At 38.6% G+C, this 16,601-nt stretch overlaps 1 protein-coding gene and 1 long non-coding RNA gene across 2 annotated transcripts; one reads left to right on the top strand and one right to left on the bottom strand.

Annotated features, from left to right (window-relative positions):
• Positions 1 to 1,471: 1,471 nt before the first annotated feature.
• On the bottom strand, positions 1,472 to 2,356 carry LOC112185009 (putative F-box protein At1g47790). The gene has a single exon (XM_024323225.1). It carries the CDS (start codon positions 2,354 to 2,356, stop codon positions 1,472 to 1,474), a length of 885 nt encoding a protein of 294 aa, XP_024178993.1.
• Positions 2,357 to 4,654: 2,298 nt separating this feature from the next.
• LOC112190187 lies at positions 4,655 to 15,612 on the top strand. Its single transcript, XR_005805300.1, has 3 exons — positions 4,655 to 5,079; positions 5,193 to 5,298; positions 14,939 to 15,612. It is a non-coding gene; the product is annotated as an uncharacterized LOC112190187 (long non-coding RNA).
• The last annotated feature ends 989 nt before the right edge of the window (positions 15,613 to 16,601 follow it).

Here is a 16,601-nt window from a genome sequence, read left to right as displayed (position 1 = left end):
ATGATGCTACACCTTCTTGTTTTCAGGTAACGAGTAGACGCTTGGGGAAAGTGGGGTGATTCTCTAAATAAATGAATGTTTTGTTTTCTACTACTATTTCAAGAAAAATAATGTAATATATTTTTGTTCAACTTCAGTATTGTAAAAATAATAATTTCAATTCCTAATAAAAGTACTATTCAGATATATCTCTACATAGTCTTTTACTTTCTTTCAATTTTTTCAAAAGGAAGTAGTTTTATTTATTTCGACTCACGTCACAAATTCATGAGCCATATTTCAATACAATATTGGCCTTAAATTTGGGGGCGTGACAATTTGTGAAAGAACAATTGAGTGAATTTTGCAGAAGAAGAAGAATTGGTTGAATTGAAGAAGTAGATGATTAGTTGTATATAGTTTGAAGATTGAAAGAAGAAGAGTTGAGTTGAATTTTTGAAGTATTGGTTGAAATTTTTTTTTTTTTTTTTGAAGAAGAATTAAGTAAATGTTACGGAAGAAGACTAAAGTTGAATATTGAAGTTTGTTTTCTTTTATGGATGGATGGTTTTGACTTGACAAGTAGGATAGTAGAAGATGTCAGCTCATGGTGTTTTGGATTGTGTGAAGGAAGTCTCTGAATTGAAGATTTTGGTTAAATTGATTTTGGGTTTGTAAGTGATGAGATGCCTATATCTGGGTTTTTAAGTGATGACATGCGTACCCTACTTGGAATCAGAGACGCAATTCATTTGGCTCGACTAAACCTGATCAGGCTTATCAAGAACCAAGAGATAGCAGCAGCAGTAGTTCTATGAGTATGCAAAGGTGTTGTAGGTCTTGTGCATATTACTGGAAGTTGCTTGAAGTGCTCGGTTTTTTCTTTGTTCCAACCATTATGCTTGGTATCCAAGCATATGGTTGAGGGGGGCTGTTAAGGGTATAATAGGTATTAGGTAGGTGTGGCTATTTTAGAATAGTATAAAGTCTTCACTCTGTAATTTCATAACCAATTTCAGTTAACAATGTAGTCCTCACGTTTTCTCCCTCTCTCTCCCTTTCTCTCATCTTCTTCTTCCTTTGTCTCTGATAGCTAAGCTTTCATAAAGAAACCGCTGAAATACAATATCCCAGTATGTTCTTGCTTTCTATTTGCTAGTGCTTAGTAAGAAAAAGCATCAGATCGGTCAAGTAAAACAAGGCTCATGAAGAAATGGTGCATGAAGTACCCGAGTCTATTATCTACTATATTCTTAACTGGCTTGCTCTTAGGGTCCAGTGATTGCACTCCATGCCAAAATCCAAGCACTACTTGGCCACTGTTTCTAAAATAAATTCGCAGGTCTCCCAAACTATCCGGTATGTGTATAGTTAGTAGTTTAGTCCACGACTCTGCCACCCCATATTCTTTCATCACCCACAGATCAGTTAAGTAGTTTTCAGTCCGAGATCTCTGAGACAACAAAGCAAAGGATTCTCTGTACCTAAGCTTTTAACAAGATTTCTTAGTTGAATCTTTTTTCAAAGCTTTAGGAATCTTCATCTTCCCAAATAATTCACTAGACAAGTTAAAGGTCACAATGACCGTGCTTTCATTGATCTCAGTATACAGTTTCCCACAAATCCAATGCAAAGCACCACTAATCTCCACAGTTGTAAGATCATTAGGAAAAGGTTTAAAGTCTGCAGGAGCGTTAAGATCCTTCCAAGAGCCCCTGAGTAATGAAAACACTTGAAAGGTACATGGCGTTTGGTCATCTTGAAATTTTGGAACCACAATTTGTACAAGCTTAATGTCATTGTTATGTGAATCATAGCCTAACTCATAAAGGAAAAAAGCAACCTTGTAGGGCGAAAAGCTTGGACTAGGAAGAACCAAAAACTTTCTAACACAAGGATTCCATATTATTGGTATTGAAATTGGTTTTTTCATATCATGACAAACCAGGCCGATGAGGCCGTTGCAAGTTCCAACTGGATAGAAATTTTGTTGATCCACATTGATTTCTCTTCCTTCATAGATTGGAGAAACTGCTTTAATGTCAGAAGTTGGAATTACACAACGCTTGGTATATTCATCGTTGATATCATCACAATCCAACATGAAAAACTCACCACCAAACGGACCCTCTTTCTCGCGTTGGGCATGTAACAGAAGGAGGTCGTCCTTATTGTTGTTGGATTGGATTAATAATGTGGACTTGAGATGGGTGAGAATGAAAGTAGAACTCTTGATCAGAGAATTCCACCACTTGCACACTGCCCTGCATTTGAGTAATGAATCGATCTGCAACCTAACTAGGATTTCATATGTAATTTCGTCTGGTAGTCGGACGACTTCTCTTTTTACTATTTTGGCTAACGAGGAGTCGAACATCTCTGTCAATTGATTTCGATCAAATATCGAGACTTGGGGAGAGGGGTTGTCTTATGATGATGATATGAGGAAGTGTATATATGTCCTAAACCCTAATACATGCAGGGTTAAGCTGGTTGGAAATGGGTAACCCGTTTAATAAATAGATTGGGTTTGGGTTAAAATTTTTGACACGATTATTAAATGGGTTGGATTTGAGTTTGTATCTTGTGACATGACAAATACATTGACCCGACATGAACTCAACCTGACACGACTCATTGACAGCCCTATATATGACCCCTTTAAATAATTTAAAATTCTCTAAGCCATAAAAAAATTATTAAAAAATCCCTTTAAAAAAAAAAATCAATATTTACAATACTAATCTTTCAAAGTTTTGAAAAACCCTAAAGCCGTCAACCTCTCTCCTTGAGAAACCCTCCAGCCGGCCTTTTAGAGTGCGAATTCGTGCTCGTCCGGTGGTGCCCTGCAGTCTGGGCTGGTTCCAGCGGCGCTGATGTCTTAAGGTTGCTACCGGACGGGTTCTCGACGTATATGGTTTGAGGGCGCTCTTTGGGTGGGTGTTTGGACTTGAGGTTTACTGGATGGCTTGGCATCGTTTCTGGGGCATCATTGCTGACCGGCGGTTGTGCTAACCAGAGACTGGGATAGTGACTTGGATCGGAGGCAGCATAGATTCTGAATCGACTGTAGTAAGGATTGTAAGGTGCTGGATCGAGGCAGTGCAGTTTCATGGAGGCGTGGAGCTCGAAGATCTAAGTCGTGGCTCATCACAACACGAGCTGGGTGGAGCGAGTCGGTAATGCTGCTGCAGCTAGTAAGTACGACATGGCGTCTGGCTGATAGATGTGGGCCTGAACCGAGCTTGCTTGATGGGCTCTGGGTGGAACTCTTCCTTTAGAGGCTCTTGGGCTCAATAAATTGCTCTAGACTCGGGTGTGGACTCTCTTTGTGGGTTCGCATTGGGCTGGGCTACTGTTTTTGTTTAGTCTTTTGATTACAATAATTTCCTACTTTGTTAGGAAGCTATACTTCTAGTTTTTTAGTGAACTTCATCGAGTCTAGTTTATTCTGCCTATTTACTATGTAGTAGTTAATAGTCTATATGCTCCCTTTATGAACATGGAACCATCAAATGATTGTACCTAATCTATGTATCATTGTGCTACTACCACAAAACTCTTTATCTACCCCTTGACGGTAGAGGGAGGATATGTAATGGTCATTTCTTGCTTGAGTCATTAATATATCGATATGATATTCATTCCAAAAAAAAAAAATACTAACTCTGTTGAAGGAAGTCGACATCATGTGTGCCTCTTCAAACTAGGGTTTAGCCTTAGAGTTGTAATAGGAGAAGGTTCTAGGTTTCCTAGTTATGTTCGGATTCTATTACCTTTATGTACTCTGTAATTCCCTATATAAAGGGCTCCTATTACCAATAATAAACACACAATTTCTCCCTGCAATTCCTCTTTACTACAACACGTTATCAGCACGAGCTTTAACCCTAACCTAAGAAAAAAAAAAAAAAAAAACCCTAAAACTACCGCAGCCTTGCTTCAACCCTAGCCACAAGCTCTTGCCTGCTGCTCCCCGCGCTGCAGCCTCCTTGTACACCCCGTGAAATTCCTAACATCACTTTTTAACGGAATAATTTTTCGTGACCTTTGTTTGGCCAAAGACTTTTGGAAACAGTTTGGGCTTGGGCCCAAGGATAGCATAAGGTTAGAGTCCAAAATTTACTTTGGACACCCAACTGACGGGTATGCTAGGGAACTAACCCAATAAGTTAATTGACCTTTGATCCGAACATCTCCCTTGATCCAGTAAGGTTCTTGTAGCTCATAATAACATCTTCGCATAATTTTGAAATATACTTGTGCTTGCATTTACGATTTCTCTTTTTATCTTATTCCTTAACCATTGGTTGAATTCCTACTCGCCTTACCCGAAGCTTACTCGTCAACCATCTCACCGACTTTCAAAAGTACAATTTATTTACTCCTTATGTTTTTCAAACTCGAGCAAAATTCCGACAAAACTTACTTTGTCATTTTTTTTCTATCTAAATACAAATTTGGTGAGGCCCAATCTTTATCTGGTCTTGCCAACATTTTAATTTTGAATTTTCTTGTATTTATCAATCCTACTTTTATCTCCCTATTATTTTAGATTTAAAACCTATTTTTCCATCCCATGCCTTAGCTGATCCAAACCCCTTTTCCACCTATACGTTGAGCTTGCTTGCACTGATACAAAGCCCAAGTTTTTTTTCCTCTTTCCTTGTTCACGTCAGAGTGGGCAGAAAGAAAAGTAACCCCGTTCAGCTCTCCCTTCCACGTTATCACCATGCATATGGAAACTCCTCCAAGAACATCACTCCAGACCTTTAAAAGGGAGAGTCCCAAACCAGAGGTCGTCGTCCAGCCCCCTCTTCTCACCCTTTCTCTCTTTGCTGGGCATATCAGTGTATTTTCATGCCTCGAAACTCCTGGTTAGGGACCTCTGATAAAAAAACTTTCTTCCTAAAAGTTGTTCATCTGTGTCTCCTCTATCTAGCCTCCAAATTTCAGCTCCATCGGAGTCATTTTGAAACTTGTACACCCCTCGAAGTGGAAGCTGTTCAGGAGCAAGCCTGTTCCGGATTTCTGCTTGAATTCCCTCTTTTGATCTACCCGAATCCCTCACATCTTACTTGAGGCTGATACCAATAGTTGGTAAGATTCTTGAACAATTAAGTTCCTATTTCTTTCCTCAATTTTAGGCTCAATACATTCAAAACAACTCTTCCACATATTGAGAAATTTTTGTGTTACTCTGCATGTTCGAGATTGAGCGAATTTCTTGACCTGCAACTGGGCTCGATCCAATCAGCTCCTCATCTCTCTTTCCTTCTGAAACCCTCAAGAGAAACTCACCTTTTTGGTTAGTCTTTGGTGAGTATCATCCTTTCCATAACACTCTGTATATTTTTGGGTTGTTGTAACAAACTCTTGCAGATTTCAACTTGTCACTGTTGTTGTTGAAACCTTGTTGCTTTAGCTTAGAACCTTTCATTCTTTCTGATGTGTTGGATTTGTACTAGACCATGGTTATCTCAGACATTAAAATCGTGTTTGATTCCAAGAGCTTGTTTGTTTTAGGTTGACTAAACACTATGTCTTCAAAACATCATGTTATTGAGCTACAAGACCTCCTCCATTTAGTGTTAAAGGATGACTGAGATTTTAAGCCTTTAGAAGCTTTAGATACTTTCTGTAGGTGTCTTAGAGTCTACTTAACCAGCCATTTTGGGTAACAAAAGAGCTTTACACAAAAAAACCAATTTCTGCAGTTTTCAGTTTCCAGTATAATCTGACCCAGCTGTATTCCTTTCAAAACTAGAGCTGAACCGTTAAGAATTTGAAATCAGTTCCTTCTGGAGAAAGATAGCAGACACATAGATGAACATTACAGAATTTGAATCACTCCAAAACCATTTTTCTAGAATTAGTTATACAATTTTGAAATAGATGGACAGAAGCTGATATTTCTGGAGAAAATCTGCACATTGTTTTACTTTTGCCTTTAAAACCTTCACTCTTCACATGGCTTCACTTAGAATTCTATAACCATTTCGTTCTTACTGAGTAGATTGTTGAACCATCTTCTTTCTAAAATTTTCCAAGAATTACCTCAAGTATTTTGGACACTCTTCCTTGGCCCTCAACTGTTCCTACTTAAACTCTGTTTCTAGCTTTTGACAACTTGTCTTCTAAACGTGTTTTTGCCACTTTTTCCTGAAAAACAAACTCTCCCTTAGAGCCCTAATGGTCTGGTTATTAGTTAATAACTAGGCAGAAGGCCTGCGCGGTGCTGCGGGTATACTATTGATATGGTTGAATTTTACATCAAAACTATGCTCTAGATATATAGATATATTACATTGAAGCACATTGTTCTACGTTATAGATATATTACATTGAAACTACATTATAGGCAGATGTTAAAGGCTACAGATCCTAACCAAAAATCTGGTATTTAGCCAGATTTCCAAAAATACGCATGCTAACCAAGTAGTTGTTTATGTACATTGTGCCAAAAATGGTTAGGCTTGGCCAAAACATGTGAAGACGGGTAGCTATTTACATCAGATCTTCAGACATGTGAAGACGGGTAGCTATTTACATTAGGTCTTCAGATGAGTCTCGAAATGAGTCTTCAAGTGAATATGTGAGGATGTCATTCCTGCAGTAGATGAAAGTAACATTATTGTTGTATATGTTAAATTTTTTTATTAGTGTAAACATTACAGGTGAAAGTAACTGTGCTTACATTCTGAGATTTTTGGTTGGATATGTTTTGGAAAGTTGTTTGTCAGACTCAGACGATTGAATGTTCCTTTTTTTTGTTGTTGCAACTTTGTCGAGTGTTGAGCTTTAGGGCTGGATGTTATCGGTTGTTGAGCTGGAGGGCTGAATTCTTTGAGTTGGATTTAGTCCACGAATATCTTCATGTATGCCCTTGACAAAAACGTTTTGTGCAGTGCCTATTTCAAGTTCTAGCAATTTGATTTGGCCCTCTATTCGGAGAATTTCTGGTGGTAGTATATTTGGATTGTCATGATTTTTGTTGAGGATGAGGTCCTCCCATGTCGTACCAAATAGTTCCTCTGCTTGTTTCCCTTTATGATGGCTGATGCCTCATCAATTTCATCATTTATCAATGCAGTTACTATGAATCTGCAAAAAGAGAAAAAAAAAATTGCATTAGGGTTGGTAACTCAAGCTAGACAATTGGAAAGCAAAATCAAATATAGAAGGGAGCTTCAGATATGACGGAAAGTTTCAATTCAAATAAAGTTTCAATTTTAGTAAACACACGAATTGGCTCAATTGTACTTGAACTTCTTCATTTGTACATCTTCTTCTTTAGGGTATAAACTTTCTTTTCATCCCTTATGGTTTATTTGTGGTTAGCAGTCATAAGTATTCCATGAAAGATGAAATCTGCACTTTTATTAACTTGGAATTTTTATTTTGAAAGTTTAGTTGAGCAATGAATTAGTTATGTTGATAGTCAAGCAGCATGAAAGTTAGTACGTTACCTGTAAAGAGGTTGCTGCATATCATGTTCTGTACAGATTAGTAATTGCCTAATTAGCTTCATGGCTTTTTCCTCATTTCCTTGAAGCATTTTGGGCAAGCCAAATAGAACCACTTTTCTTCTGGCACAAATTTGGCTATTTTCGCTATGCAATATACCGGTTTATTCTGTAATGTACAGTAGAAACAAAATATCAGAATGACATCGTATTTGTATATAGGTGAAGTGAGAATAATTAGTTTATTGTTCAGTAATTAGGAGTGTAAATTGTTTACCTTATAGTTGTTTGGATCACAGATGTTCAAAATCTGAGACAGACATCTGTTTGACAGCCTGTAATTCTGCCGGAGTCCTTGGTTGTTTGGGTTGGGTTGATAAAATGTGTGCAGCATGATGAGGTTCACCAAAGCTGTGTTTACATACGAAACTAATTAATTTTCTAGAGATCTCAGAGAAAGAAATTTCATTTCAAGTGATAGAGTACAGATCAAATACAAAATGAAATGGAATAGGTTTCAAACTTGTGAAGATAATAAATTTTGTGCAAAGATGAGAAATTGTATGCTTACTAATGTTTGTAGTCCTCAGCCTCTTTGATATCCGGATTCAGGAAAAAGAAAGTGTTCCCTGTGTTTGATAGTGCAATTTTGTCTGCAATATGAAAGTAGTTGAAGTGAGGATGATGTCTGTTTTCAAATTATATTATTATTGCATGTTTGAAGTTAGGATTATATACTTGGATACTTGGTATCCTTAAGGCTTGTAAAAACCGCAAGTGCAGGTGGAGGCGTTGTCCTAATAGCATCAACATTAACTGTGCGTGCAACGTCTCCCCACAAAGTGACTTGTACATCTTCTTTTCTGTAATTGTAATTTCAATTAGATAGGTTTAATATAATTTAATTAGATGTTATGGATATGAAATGGCGTCAGAAAATATGCATGTATTTTTGTTTTTTGGTTGGAAGTTGCTATGTGTTAGGGTACTGGCCCTAACTAGAGAATTTTACAGAGAGTACTAAAGGAAATCTAGAGAAAAGAAAGAGATATTTCATTGCATAATTATCAAGTACAGAATGAGAGGCTAAATATTACTGAGCTAGCTAGACACGTGTCTCAAAACTAGCGGTGACCCTAACAACTCTGACAGCTAAGAGATTCTTACTCGAGGCAGCCAAACGGTACGTATTGGTTTCTCATCTAATTAAACGGTGCATTCTACTATTCCTAAGTCAAACAAGAAAGTCATATCAGCTGACATCATAACATCCCTCCTCCCTTCAAGACAAACTTGACCACAAGTTAATCTTCAGCCAACCACTACAAACTCACTGTATTGGAACGTCAACCTTACTACTCCCATCAACGTTGAAGCTGGGGTATCTCATTAGGATGTCTTCTGCATCCTCCCAGGTAGCCTCTTCTGGTGTGGTACCAATCCAATGAATCAGCCACTGATTAGCAGCAGCAGTACCCCTTTTCTTGAGGATTCTTCGTTCCAATACAACCATAGGTTCCCACTTTGGGTTCTCTGGATTCAAGATATGAGGTAGATTGGTTTACATTGTGGTCGTGTTTCCCACTTTTTTCTTAAGCAAAGACACATGGAACACATTATGAATTCTTGCAGAGATTGGAAGCTCCAACCTGTAAGCCACTTTTCCCACGTTCTCAATGATCTGAAATGGGCCATAATACCTTTGTGAAAGTTTGTGAAACTCACTTTTGTGCATTGAGTTCTGTTTGTAGGGCTGGAGTTTAAGATAGACCCAATCACCAACTACAAACTCCCTTTCAGTATGTTTCTTGTCATAGAAGCCCTTCATTCTAGACTGTGCTAACTGTAAGTTTCTTTTGAGAGCTGCTAACAATGCATCTCTGTTGGTCAGTTGCTGATCCACCAAAGCCACTGATGTTGAACCAGGTAAGTAAGGAATGACTGAAGGGGGAGCATAACTCTAAAGAGCTTGAAAAGGAGACATCTGAATTGCCGAATGATGAGCTGAATTGTACCACCATTCAGCCCATGGCAGAGCTTGAACCCAGTTATGAGGTTGCTCACCAGCAACACACCTCAAATATTGTTCAAGGGTCCTATTGAGATTTTTAGTCTGACCATCAGTCTGAGGATGGTAAGCTGAAGACTTACTGAGCTTGGTTCCTTGTAGCTGAAAGAAAGATTTCCAAAACAAGCTCAAAAACACTGGATCCCTGTCAGAGATTATTGTGTATGGCATTCCATGCAACCTAAAAATTTCATGAACAAACAATTTGGCTACAGAAGCAGCTGAGTAAGGGTGAGACATAGGTATGAAGTGGCCAAACTTAGTGAATCTGTCCACCACAACCCAAATGACTGTTTTTCCCTCAGAATTAAGTAAACCATCTATAAAATCCATTGATATATCAGACCAAGCCCTTTCTGGTATGCTATTAGGTTGAAGTAACCCTGGAGGTTTCACTGTTTCATAATGGTTAAACTGGCAAGTGTGGCATTCAACTATGAAATTTTTTATGTCTGTCAACATACCTGGCCAAGCAAAGGTTCTGTTGATTCTTTTGTAAGTTCTCGACCTGCTAGCATGTCCACATGTATACCCATCATGCAATTCAGTTATAATCTTCTTCCTCCAGTTGCTAATATTTGGCACAAAGACCCTATCCTTGTAATATAGTTGTGAACTGACCAAGCTGTAGTGTTTCCAGTTTCCACTACCTTGCTGCAAATTTTGTATCACCTTTGAGGCTTCAACATCTTTCAAACAATCTTGCTGCATATCCTCCACAAACTGGTGCACTGGTTGTGATGTCCCAGTTAACACAGATAGTTCAGGCTTCCTTGATAAAGCATCTGGCACAACATTATTTTTCCCAGCTTTATAATGTATGGAATAATCATACCCCATAAGTTTGATGAGCCACTTCTGCTGAGCTGGAGTAGTAATTCTCTGCTTCAAGAAATGCTCTATGGTTCTATGATCAGTGAAGATCTTAAAATGATGACCAAGAAGATAGGTCCTCCAATGCTCCACTACAAACACTATTGCCAACATGTCCTTATCATAGACAGATAGAATAGAGTGTTTTGGAGCTAGGGCTTTGCCAAGAAAAGCAATTGGGTGACCACCTTGAGACACACAGCCCCAATTCCTCTATCTGATGCATCACATTCAACCAGGAATTCCTTGGTGAAATCCGGTGTAGCTAAGACTGGGGTAGTTACCATAGCCTCCTTGAGTTTTTCAAAAGCCAATTCTGATTCTTCACTCCATTTAAAACCCTCTTTCTTGAGCATGTCAGTTAGGGGCTTAGCAATTACCCCAAAATGCCTTACGTACTTCCTGTAATAACCAGCTAGTCCCAAGAACCCTCTAAGACCCTTGACAGTCTTTGGTTTTGGCCAATTTTTGATACTCTCAATTTTGGCAGGATCCACAGCAACTCCTTCTGCACTAATGACATGGCCTAGATACTCCACCCGCTTTACTCCAAAGCTGCATTTACTCTCTTTAACCTTGAGTGCATTTTGCTGTAACTTATCAAAAACCATCTGCAAATGTGTTAAGTGACTTTCCAAGTTGGTATTGTAGATGAGTATATCATCAAAGAAGACCAACACAAACTTTCTCAAATATTCTTTAAGCACATCATTCATAACTGATTGAAAGGTGGATGGAGCATTTGTCAAACCAAATGACATTACCAGAAATTCATAATGTCCTGTGTGAGTTCTGAATGCAGTCTTATGAATATCACTCTCGTGCATCCTAATCTGATGGTAGCCCACCCTGAGATCAAGTTTAGTGAATATAGTAGCTCCATGGACCTCATCAATTAGCTCATCCACTATAGGTATAGGGTACTTCTCCTTGACATTGGTTGAGTTGAGGGAACTATAATCTACACACATCCTCCAGGTACCATTTTTTTCTTGACTAAAATTACTGGAGAAGAGAAGGGTGACACGCTTGGCCTGATTATTCCATTGTCCAACATTTCCTGCACTATCTTTTCAATCTCTGATTTCTGAAAGTGGGGGTACCTGTAGGGTCTAACATTAATGGCAGGGGTGTTAGGCAACAGTTCAATTCTGTGGTCTTTAGGCCTTGCAGGTGGCAAAGTAGTTGGTGGCTGGAATATGGCAGTGTATTGCTGAACCAGAGTGTTAATAGCAGGATGTGTCTCAGTCGTGGGACCCTGCAAGTTAACTGGACTGAGTTGGACCATAACTGCTTCCATTTCTTTCCTTAGAAGTCTGGTCATTGCCTTACAGGTAATTACATCAGCTTGTGATTTAGTCTCACCTTGTAGGGTATACTTGATTTGCCCACTATGGAATTGCATTTTCATGGTTTCAAAGTTCCAAGTAATGTATCCTAATGTTTTCAGTCAAGCAGCACCTAACACCACTTCATAACCTGAAACTGGTAGAATATAAAAATCAGTGGAGAAAATGTACTGTTTCAGTTGCATTTCAACACTTACCTGACCCCTAGTCTGCATTAAAGCCCCACTAGCCAGCCGGACCTTAAGTGGTTTAATGTTCACCACCTTGGTTCTCATCCCCCTCAACAAATGGGGTGTATAAAATTGTGAGATGCTCCAGTATCAATCAAAACGTGTATTGCTTTGTTGTTTAGCAAGCCCTTTAATTGCATGGTATTAGTAGTGTTCTGTTCTCCCATAACATGTAACTGGATTTCAGGTTCTTCCACTTCATCTATGACCAAGGTTTCATCAGCTGCTTCATTGATCACAGGCCCTGGAATTTCAGTTTCTTCTTGTATCACTTCCATCACCATGACCTGCCCTTTTCTACAGTTATGGCCTGGTCTGAACAACTCATCACAAAAGAAGCACTGATTTTTTGCCCTTCGCTCTTGGTACTCCGCCTTAGTAAGCCTCCTGCTCCCCGAAGTGTTATGAAGTGGCTGTGTTGCCGGTACCCTTGTGTTGAAGGTCTGAGGTCTAATTGCTTGGTTTCCAGTAGTAGTAGGAGGGTTCAACCTGCCAACAGCAAGTGTGTTATTCACAGGTTGGTTTCTTCCACTTGGCAAAGTCTTGTGTTGATTTCTGTATCCTATGTCCCTTTCCTCATAGTTCTTAGCCAGTTCACATGCTTCATAAATGGATTTTGGCTTTTGGGTTTTGACATCAGCTCGGATTTCACTCTTCAAGCCCCCCAAAAAACATGATAACAATACTTGCTGAGAAAACCCTAGAGCTCTCCTGGATAATTTGGTGAATTGCTCCTCATACTGTTCCACACTCCCAGTCTGGCTCATTCTAGCCAAAGCAGCTGATAATCTACCACATTGTGACCACTAAATTCCCTCATTAGCAGATCGGCTAAGCCTAACCATGTAGGAGGAAATTCATGTTTAAACATGTACCATCGATTTGAGGCTTTGTACTTAGATGCATGGTAGCAATGGCCAGTTTTCTATCTTCAGGTATTTGGTAAAACTCAAAGAACTGTTCTTCCTTATTAAGCCACTCTACATGATCTCCCCCACTAAACACCCCAAATGCCAGTCTCATTTGTCTCATTGTACGTAAATTAGGATCTGTGGGACATTGATATGGGTGTGGAATAGTTGCATTGTAAAACTGAGGTGGTGTATTTGGTTGATAATACTGAGCTAGAGGAGGTTGTAACACATGCTGAGTAGGAATGGCAGTATGCATATAAGGTCGATGGTTCATGGTATGGTGATGTAATGGGAAGACAGATCCCATTTTTGTTGTGACCTGTGAATTAACATAAGTAGGCACTGCAAAGGGTAATGTAAGCTGCAACTGTGATGCAAAGCTGATGGGAGTATGTGAATAGGGTCCAGAGTAACTCATAGTGAAAGGCCCAGTGTCACCAAGGTGAGAAGTAGGTGCACAGCCATAGAATGGTTGACCCTCACCATAACCATGAGCAACAAAAGGACCAGCAAAATAATTGAATGGTTGTGTCCCAAAATTAGAATGCTCGACAAATTGTGTTTTCCACTAATTTGAGGAGCTGTTTCCATTGTTAGAGTCAACTTGTGCATTCTTCAAACCATCCCCTGACATAGAGCTAACAGGTATAGCAGTAGTAAATTGCTCTACATCAGAGACTTGCATCATTGTAGAATAAAGGGCTAAATACAAATTACTACCATGTGGTTTAGGTCCAAAATCAATTCGGTCCCTGAACTTCTAATTTCATCAAAAGCACCCCTGCACTTTCAATTTTGATCTAATAGGTCCAATTTGTTAGTTTTCCGACAATTGAGTTATTTAACTTGTTAACTTGGCTCATATATGGGCTGTGTTTTATGATGTGGTGTCGAGGTGGTCTGCATAGTCAATTTAGGAGTGAGTCATGCTATTAAAAATAAATAGTTTTTCAACAAATAATCCAACTATAACTTGAACCCATAACAGAATATTAACGAATTGGACCTATTAGATCAAAATTGAAAGTGCAGGGCTGTTTTTGATGAAATTAGGAGTCCAGAGACGGAATTAATTTTGGACCTAAATCACAAAGTACTAACTAGTATTTAGCCCTAGAATAAATTTCACTAGTAAACCCCAAGATCACATCATTATCACCTAGACTGCGGGGTGACCCATTTTGAGGGTTAGTGGAATTACCCATTTCCATCGTTTGAGCTAAAGACAAAGTTGCCCTCGTTGATTGTGCAGAATCCTCCTTACTAGTACTAGAACTCTAGAAGCAGTGCCTCTAGTTGGAATACTGGTAGAAGGGGGTAACGAGCCAAAACTCATTAGGGGTGGGGGTTGAGCCTTGCTTGCCTCTAGAAGCATTGCACACATCTGCTCCATCATTTCAGCACGCATGGCTGTGAAAGAGTCTTGCAGCATACCTATTTGAGCCTTCATTTCGTCTTTGTGGATTTGAAGCTCAAATTCCACATGACCGAGCTCGCCGGAAGTGTGCGACGGCCCTCCACCGCCCTTCTGTTTGACCATCACTGGTCTCTGATACCAGATGTTAGGGTACTGGCCCTAACTAGAGAATTCTACAGAGAGTACTAAAGGAAATCTAGAGAAAAGAAAGAGATATTTCATTGCATAATTATCAAGTACAGAATGAGAGGCTAAATAGCACTGAGCTAGCTAGACACGTGTCTCAAAACTAGCGGTGACCCCTATAACAACTCTGACAGCTAAGAGATTCTTACTCGAGGCAGCCAAACGCTGCGTATTGGTTTCTCATCTAATTAAACGGTGCGTTCTACTATTCCTAAGTCAAACAAGAAAGTCATATCAGCTGACATCATAACACTGTGTTACCGTATATTATGCATGTAGATGTCACATCGCAACGTGATTCAGTTGTCAGATGTCAGCCTCTCTTCAGGAGGTTGAATCATTTTGATTCTGACGAAAATGTCTGTTTTTTTTTTTTAAATGAATTCACTTAGTTAGCATGCTGAATGTAGCTGTTTCAGAAGTATTCTAATACTCAAAAAGTTTAATGGTCAGTAGTTACCTGAGAGGATTTCGTTCTTTGAACTGCTGGCAAGAAGACTGTAGTCGATTAAGTAGAAGCGATGTAGTGGAATAGAGGCTGGTAATTCTGGAATGTGCTTAATAATGGTCTTGCCAGTGAAATAGATTTGTGCAGGGTGTGGTACTATTTTGTAGCTTGGCTGGCTGTAGCTTGTAAAGAAGCGGCTGATTTCATATATATTTCCTTGAACAATGTTGGATGCGAGTAGTTCGCAGTTCCCTTGTCTTATGAATCTGTGGATTGCATCATTCTAATTGTAAAATATAAAAATTTAATGTTCTTCTTGCTTAGTTTAGTAATCAGAAATGAAGTAGGGTATTAAGTATCTGACCATTTCATCCACCAATATAAATTGGAGGGCTTCATTTTTTTCCACAGGTTTGTATTTTTTTGATTCCCAACGCTTGCATACACGGACTCTGATCTGGATGTTATTTTGGCAGAGCTCGATGTCACGAATTCAAACAGTGCGTATTGCCATGAGTTCCTGCACACAGTTGGTTTAAATGTCAGTATTTGGTATCCATGTTTATATGAGTCTTGTTAGCTTCATGGAAAATTTAATGACAATACAGATTGCTTTTGATGCTCATAATAGATACAAAAATATAAGTATGTTGCTGAATTATATAGGATTTTTTTTTTTTTTTTGGATTCTGTTTTCTACTCATATGCAAAAGGAAATGACATTGGGCAAACTAATTAAATGAAATATATGAAGTCCCAGTATATATTATTATATGATTTCTTCAATGTTACTTCACTTTACAGGAAGTAAATAGATATCTACTTTGTGGTTGCCTAACGAACTCAGCAAGATGATTATATCAGTGTAATGAGTGAGCCTTATTGATATGGAATCTTAGTGAGCGTTATTGAACTCAGCAAGAGTGAGCCTTATTAATTTTCTATTCAGAAAATCAGAAAATTGAAAATAAGAAAGAAAGCTAAATGGTCAAAAACAATACTCTAAAGAATGAAATTTATATAATGACAGTATTGCATCTATGTATACATGTAATTGTTAGGTGTTCTTATAGTCTAATCAATGCTGCGTCGTTCTAGCAACAAAAACTGAATTCATACGCAATTAACTTCTCATTTTGCAACTGATTGTCTCTTTTAGGCTCATGGATCTGAGTCTGTATTTCTCTATTGACATACACACAAATAGCCATGAACTCAGAAAAGCAAGCAATACTGAGCCTTGAAAAGACACAGTGCAAGAAGAAGCAATACCTTTATTGGGCTTGATGATTTTCTCTCTCTCTTCTCCAATTAGAAGGCTCCAGAAGCAAGAAAGAAGAGATTCTAGACAGAATACAGATCGAAGTAATGACTATGAGAGATTCTAAAACATAAGAAGATAATATTTTAATTGAATTGAATTGGCTTTAGGCCCAAAAGCAAGATTGAAGACACACTGCACCAAACGAAAATAATATTAGGCTGTACATATTGAATGCTATAGAGACAGGTCTATGGAAATTCAACCACCTTAACAATGAGTTTTGAAAGGTTCTACTCAAGACAACCAAATCTCATTTTTAAGGTGGTTGAATTTGCATATGTGTCCTAAATCGTTGCATATTATGGGTTTATATATTGAGTGTCGTCGAGACAGCTATATGGAAATTC

The sequence above is a fragment of the Rosa chinensis genome, chromosome 2 (genome assembly GCF_002994745.2).
Source record: "Rosa chinensis cultivar Old Blush chromosome 2, RchiOBHm-V2, whole genome shotgun sequence".
Lineage (NCBI taxonomy): Eukaryota > Viridiplantae > Streptophyta > Magnoliopsida > Rosales > Rosaceae > Rosa > Rosa chinensis.
Note: the sequence above shows the minus strand (reverse complement) of the source record. Positions and strands in the feature narration are given on the sequence as shown.